The sequence below is a fragment of the Anomaloglossus baeobatrachus genome, chromosome 4 (assembly GCF_048569485.1).
Source record: "Anomaloglossus baeobatrachus isolate aAnoBae1 chromosome 4, aAnoBae1.hap1, whole genome shotgun sequence".
NCBI classification, from domain to species: Eukaryota; Metazoa; Chordata; class Amphibia; order Anura; family Aromobatidae; genus Anomaloglossus; species Anomaloglossus baeobatrachus.
Window position 1 is genome coordinate 616,788,962 of NC_134356.1, and position 7,575 is coordinate 616,796,536.

General features: G+C 50.0%; 1 protein-coding gene across 1 annotated transcript in view; it reads right to left on the reverse strand.

Annotated features, from left to right (window-relative positions):
• LOC142304160 (uncharacterized) overlaps nt 1-7,575 on the reverse strand; it is a 41,555-nt gene that overhangs the window by 13,202 nt on the left and 20,778 nt on the right. The window contains exon 3 of the mRNA XM_075346254.1: nt 6,315-6,398. Within this exon, the coding sequence (XP_075202369.1) occupies nt 6,315-6,398 (84 nt within the window). The remainder of the gene's footprint in view (nt 1-6,314; nt 6,399-7,575) is intronic.

Here is a 7,575-nt window from a genome sequence, read left to right on the forward strand (position 1 = left end):
AATCAGAGGTCAAAAGAAAAGCTTCTTGGGCAAACTAATGTACTTGCATAGGCTCAATGAAGTGCATTTTTCAGGGCTAACTGGAGCATTAAAGTGTACCTTAACTTAAAAAACAAAACAAGACTCAATTATAGTGTAGGATTTTGCAGTATAAGTTTTTCTAGGGTTTTTGCTGTTTAGCCACAACATAGATGCCCTGAGGTCTGTGGTAGGCAATGCAGGTCAAAGTACTATAATGGACCAACACAAGCAATTGTCCCCAATCAGGAAACAAGTCAGTGGTTCATGGTTAAAACATTAATTTTATTACATAATTAAATAACACACATTAAAAAGAAGGGAATTTTGTTTACTTACCGTAAATTCCTTTTCTTCTAGCTCCTATTGGGAGACCCAGACAATTGGGTGTATAGCTTCTGCCTCCGGAGGCCACACAAAGTATTACACTAAAAAGTGTAACCCCTCCCCTCTGCCTATACACCCTCCCGTGGATCACGGGCTCCTCAGTTTTGGTGCAAAAGCAGGAAGGAGGAAACTTATAAATTGGTCTAAGGTAAATTCAATCCGAAGGATGTTCGGAGAACTGAAACCATAACCAAAAGAACAATTCAACATGAACAACATGTGTACACAGAAGAACAACCAGCCCGAAGGGAACAGGGCGGGTGCTGGGTCTCCCAATAGGAGCTAGAAGAAAAGGAATTTACGGTAAGTAAACAAAATTCCCTTCTTCTTTGTCGCTCCATTGGGAGACCCAGACAATTGGGACGTCCAAAAGCAGTCCCTGGGTGGGTAAAAGAATACCTCAATAAAAGAGAGCCGAAAAACGACCCCTTCCTACAGGTGGGCAACCGCCGCCTGAAGGACTCGCCTACCTATACTGGCATCTGCCGAAGCATAGGTATGCACTTGATAGTGTTTTGTGAAGGTGTGCAGACTAGACCAGGTAGCTGCCTGACACACCTGCTGAGCCGTAGCCCGGTGTCGCAATGCCCAGGACGCACCCACGGCTCTGGTAGAATGGGCTTTCAGCCCCGAAGGAAGAGGAAGCCCCGAAGAACGGTAGGCTTCAAGAATTGGTTTCTTGATCCACCGAGCCAAAGTTGACTTGGAAGCCTGCGAACCTTTACGCTGGCCAGCGACCAGGACAAAGAGCGCATCTGAACGGCGCAGGGGCGCCGTGCGAGACACGTAGAGCCGGAGTGCTCTCACTAGATCTAGTGAATGCAAATCCTTTTCACACTGGTGAACTGGATGAGGGCAAAATGACGGTAAGGAGATATCCTGATTGAGATGAAAAGGAGATACCACCTTAGGGAGAAACTCCGGGACAGGACGCAGAACCACCTTATCCTGGTGAAAAACCAGGAAAGGGGATTTGCATGACAGCGCTGCAAGCTCCGACACTCTTCGGAGTGAGGTAATTGCCACAAGAAATGCCACCTTCTGCGAAAGACGTGATAAAGAGACATCCCTCAGCGGCTCAAAAGGTGGTTTTTGAAGAGCCATTAACACCCTGTTAAGATCCCAGGGTTCCAGCGGACGCTTGTAGGGTGGAACTATGTGGCAAACTCCCTGCAGGAACGTGCGGACCTGCGGAAGCCTTGCCAGGCGCTTTTGAAAAAATACTGAGAGCGCCGATACTTGTCCCTTGAGAGAGCCGAGTGACAAACCCTTGTCCATTCCGGATTGAAGGAATGAAAGAAAAATGGGTAAGGCAAAAGGCCAGGGAGTAAAACCCTTATCAGAGCACCAGGACAAGAAGATCCGCCACGACCTGTAATAGATCATGGCGGACGTTGGTTTCCTGGCCTGTCTCATAGTGGCAATGACATCCTGAGATAAACCCGACGACGCTAGGAGCCAGGACTCAATGGCCACACAGTCAGGTTGAGGGCCGCAGAATTCAGATGGAAAAACGGCCCTTGTGACAGCAGGTCTGTGCGGTCTGGAAGCGCCCACGGCTGACCCACCGTGAGATGCCACAGATCCGGGTACCACGACCGCCTCGGCCAATCTGGAGCGACGAGATTGCGCGACGACAGTCGGATCTGATCTTGCGTAACACTCTGGGCAACATCGCCAGAGGAGGAAACACAAGGGAGTCGAAACTGCTACCAATCCTGAACTAACGCGTCCGCCGCCAGAGCTCTGTGATCTTGAGACCGTGCCATGAAGGCCGGGACCTTGTTGTTGTGCCGTGACGCCATGAGATCGACGTTCGGCGTTCCCCAGCGGCGACAAATTTCTCGAAACACGTCTGGGTGAAGAGACCATTCCCCCGCATCCATGCCCTGACGACTGAGAAAGTCTGCTTCCCAGTTTTCTACGCCCGGGATGTGAACTGCGGAGATGGTGGAGGCTGTGGCCTCCGCCCACAGCAGAATCCGCCGGACTTCTTGGAAGGCTTGACGGCTGCGCGTGCCGCCCTGGTGGTTGATGTACGCGACCGCCGTGGCGTTGTCCGACTGTATGCGGATCTGCCTGCCCTCCAGCCACCGATGGAACGCCTTTAGGGCTAGATACACTGCCCTTATCTCCAGAACATTGATCTGAAGGGAAGACTATCGGGGTCCAGGTTCCCTGAGCCCTGTGGTGGAGAAACACCGCTCCCCACCCTGACAGGCTCGCGTCCGTCGTGACCACAGCCCAGGATGGGGGCAGGAAGGATTTTCCCTGCGATAGAGAAGTGGGAAGAAGCCACCACTGAAGAGAGGTTTTGGCTGCAAGGGAAAGAGAGACGTTCCTGTCGAGGGACGTCGACCTCCTGTCCCATTTGCGGAGAATGTCCCATTGGAGTGGGCGCAGATGGAACTGCGCGAAGGGCACTGCCTCCATTGCTGCCACCATCTTCCCCAGGAAGTGCATGAGACGCCTCAAGGGGTGTGACTGAGCCCGAAGAATAGATTGCACCCCTGTCTGCAGCGAAAGCTGTTTGTCCAGCGGTAGCTTGACTACCGCTGAGTGAGTATGAAACTCCATCCCGAGGTAAGTCAGTGATTGGGTCGGTGTCAACTTGGACTTTGGGAAGTTGATAAGCCACCCGAACTGCTGGAGAGTCTCCAGAGCGACGGTCAGGCTGTGTTGACACGCCACCCGGGAAGGAGCCCTGACTAGGAGATCGTCTAAGTAAGGGATCACCGAGTGGCCCTGAGAGTGTAGGACCGCCACAACGGATGCCATGACCTTGGTGAAGACCCGTGGGGCTGTCGCCAGGCCGAAAGGCAGTGCCACGAACTGAAGGTGTTCGTTCCCGATGGCGAACCGCAAAAAGCGTTGATGCTCGGGTGCGATCGGCACATGGAGATAAGCATCCTTGATGTCGATTGATGCTAGGAAGTCTCCTTGTGACATCGAAGCGATGACTGAGCGGAGAGATTCCATCCGAAACCTTCTGGTGCTCACATGCCTGTTGAGCAGTTTGAGGTCCAGAACGGGACGGAATGATCCGTCCTTCTTTGGCACCACGAACAAGTTGGAGTAGAAGCCGTGACCATGTTCCTGAGGGGGAACGGGAATCACCACTCCTTCTGACTTCAGAACGCCCACAGCCTGAAAAAGTGCGCCGGCCCGATGGGGGCGGAGATGTTCTGAAGAAACGAGTCGGAGGACGAGAGCTGAACTCTATCCTGTAACCGTGAGACAGAATGTCTCTCACCCATCGGTCTTGGACATGTGGCCACCAGGCGTCGCAAAAGCGGGAGAGCCTGCCACCGACCGAGGATGCGGCTAGGGGATGCCGAGAGTCATGAGGAGGCCGCCTTGGAGGCAGTACCTCCGGCGGTTTTTTGGGGGCGTGACTTAGACCGCCACGCAAAAGAGTTCCTCTGGCCCTTCTCTGGCCTGTTGGACGAGGAGGATTGGGGCTTGGCTGAGGGCCGAAAGGACCGAAACCTCGGTTGTATTTTCCGTTGCTGAGGTCTCTTCGGTTTGGACTGGGGTAAGGACGAGTCCTTTCCCTTGGATTCCTTAATAATTTCATCCAATCGTTCGCCAAACAATCGGTCGCCAGCAAACGGCAAACCGGTTAAGAACTTCTTGGAAGCAGAGTCTGCCTTCCATTCGCGTAGCCACATGGCTCTGCGGACTGCCACCGAATTAGTGGATGCTACCGCTGTATGGCTAGCAGAGTCCAGGACGGCGTTCATGGCGTAGGACGAAAAAGCCGACGCCTGAGAAGTCAAAGACGCAACTTGCGGAGCAGAGGTACGTGTCACCGCATTAATCTCAGACAAACAAGCTGAGATAGCTTGGAGTGCCCACACGGCTGCAAAGGCCGGGGCAAAAGACGCACCTGTGGCTTCATAGATGGATTTCACCAGGAGCTCTATCTGCCTGTCAGTGGCATCCTTGAGCGATGAGCCATCTGCAACTGATACTACAGATCTAGCCGCCAGTCTAGAGACTGGAGGATCCACCTTGGGACATTGAGCCCAACCCTTAACTACGTCAGAGGGGAAGGGGTAACGTGTGTCATTAAGGCGCTTAGTAAAGCGCTTGTCCGGAAAAGCTCTGTGCTTCTGGACAGCATCTCTGAAGTTGGAGTGATCGAAAAACGCACTTCGTGTACGTTTGGGAAACCTAAACTGGTGTTTCTCCTGCTGCGAAGCCGACTCCTCTATAGGTGGAGCTGGGGGAGAGAGATCTAGCACCTGGTTGATGGACGATATAAGGTCATTTACTATGGCGTCCCCTTCAGGTGTATCAAGATTGAGAGCAACGTCAGGGTCAGAGCCCTGAGCTGCGACATCCGCCTCATCCTCCAGAGAGTCCTCAAGCTGAGACCCCGAGCAGTGTGAGGAAGTCGGGGAAGATTCCCAGCGAGCCCGCTTAGCCGGTCTGGGACTGTGGTCCGTGCAGGAGTCCTCCACGTGAGACCTAGGGGCCACCCCGGGAGCACGCTGCGGCGCAGACCGAGAGGGGCCTGGAGGCGATGATCCAACAGTGCCCGGGGCCTGTGTAAGGACCGGTCTGGACCGCTTTACCCAGATCCAGGCTTATCAGGTAGCTATTGTGGCTTCAGCCTTGGGATGACTTTTTGTTACAATGGGACAGAGAATACTCTTTGGCTATCAATCTTTCATGGTAAAACAGGGCACTGTATACTTTGCATCTATCAGGTTCCTTCTATATATGGGTGGTATTTTGGATTTAATATGAGCGCATGTATGGTCTCACTAGCAGCACTGATTTGTGCTATTTTATTCCACCTATGATAGAAACCTGTTATTAGAGCACATAGATTTATCTGTGTCTGTTGTAGCAGGGCAGTATTTTTTCAGACTTATATATAGGCAGTTTATGAACAGAGCATTAGTGTTAGTGCGTGTATGGTTTTACTAGCAGCACTATTAGCCTGATCTGCGTCTGTCTGTGTTTGCTATAACAGGGCATTGTATACCTTGTAGCTTTCAGACTCCTTCTATATTTATGGGCAGCCTTTTGGATGTAATATGTGTACTAGTGCATGTATGGTTTTACTAGCAGCACTGTTGTGATGGTATGTTGTCATATTTATGGAAGCACCTGTTATATAGCTCCACTCATGTCTGGATGTAACATGGTTTCAGGGAATTAATAGTGTCCCTACGGGATTTTTTCTGTTTTTTTAATGTGTGTTATTTAATTATGTAATAAAATTAATGTTTTAACCATGAACCACTGACTTGTTTCCTGATTGGGGACAATTGCTTGTGTTGGTCCAGTTGAATTTAGTGGCATGAATATATGGTCAGGTGTTTTGTTGATTAATCAAAGTACTATAATGCGCAGGCGAGAGGAAAAGTTAAAGAAGTCCCACGCATGCGCACTACAACACATTCATCTGCCCTCAGTAGGACAGATCACAGTGCGCCTGCGCAGGATCGCAATACCGGCTGGTGTAGAAGATGTAAATCATGTCATCCACACTGGGCGGAATAGAAGGACGGAGATCGCCGCAGTGAGGAGGCGCCGGACCGGAGAGCAGCGACACCCATCGGAACGGACCGCCCCCTAGGTGAGTATAATAAAGGTGTTTTTTAGGTTATACAGCGCGGCCTCGGCTTTTATATACAGTATTCTTGCAGCTTATAGGGGCCAAATTTGGTGACAGGTTGACTTTTAATATCTCTATCAGTGGCATAAACTTTGAATGGGGCAGAGGTTGAGCACAGGCGCTGCTGCTGCTGTATTCAATCAGGGGACACGGGCCATTGTTCTCATTACATGTGTGAATAGGTCACGGTGATCTATCTGTAGATGGGTCAGAAGTGTTGATTGAGGAAATCCCTTTCAGAATTATTTCTTTCTCTACAAATTCACATTGCTCTCACCTTATGTTCCAATCTCTGGTACTCCCCTGAATTTGGCCGCCTACCACCTCGTGCGCGTCTTCCTTCAAGTGCAAAAGCGATAATCTGAGAACAGCGGGAAAGAAGCAAGAAGTTACTTGACTGGAGAATAAAATACAGGTTACGCTTACCGACACATTTTAGTACAAAAAGCCTTTCTGAAACTTTCTTACTCTGGGCTGGAACATACCCCTGTGCAGGGATCAGTGTGCAGCACGGAAACACCAGAGAGCCGCGTGCTGCCGTCTTACTTCATGCCGAGTCCGGTTATATAAAAGTTTCTGTAGTGGCAACAAGCTAAGATTTATACAGCCTTCTGCTAAGTGTGGAGTGGCTCCCTCTGGTTCTGTATGCATATAGTGAAAGATTAGCCCTTAACAAGGAGATATACGTCTCTAGCAGAAAAACCCTTTAGAAACAGATATGTCCTCTAGCAAATTAACCTTCAAAAGCAGTCATCTCCTGGTGTTGTATAACCCTTTGGAAATAGCTATGTACTCCTCTTGCAGATTAACATTAGAACCAGCTATGTTCTGCACTTGTAGAAGCAACTGCATCCTCCTCTAAAAGAATAAACCTTTACAAGCAGCTATGTTCTCCATGGCTGCAAAGTACATAAGGAACTTTGATGAATGACTGATATATACAGGTACGTGAACACGATCAGGAATAGCAGCGTTTTGGACGCAGCATATTTTCGTTATGTCCAAAATGCTGTGTTGTACAGTAGATGCACAGTGGATGGGATTTATAGAAATCCCATGCCCACTGCTTCTTTTTTCCACAGCATAAATTGACATGCGGTGTGGCTTTGCAAGCCGCAGCATGCCATTTTATGCTTGTGGAGGCACAAGTGTTCTCAGCAGGAGAACAGGGGAAAATACGCTGTGTCAGTGACCCCGATTGTAGGCACGGACTACTGCGTTCTCCTAAGGATAACACTAGCGTCTCTGCAGGAGAAGACAAGCTGCGTCCAGAACGCGGTGTGCGCCAATCGTACTCACGTACCATAAGAATTTTCTGCATAAAGTTTAGGGTCTCTGTGCCCCAACTTAACTTTGAAAGTCAATCATTGAGCTCAGCAGCTCGGTGAGGAGTGTTCAATCCACACTGGAATACCCTGGTGAAAACTACTGAGCTCACTGTATGTGTGTGTGCGTGTGTCCTCCATTCATATTCCAGCCATCCAATATTTATCTATCTATATCTATACACACACACACACACACACACACACACACAC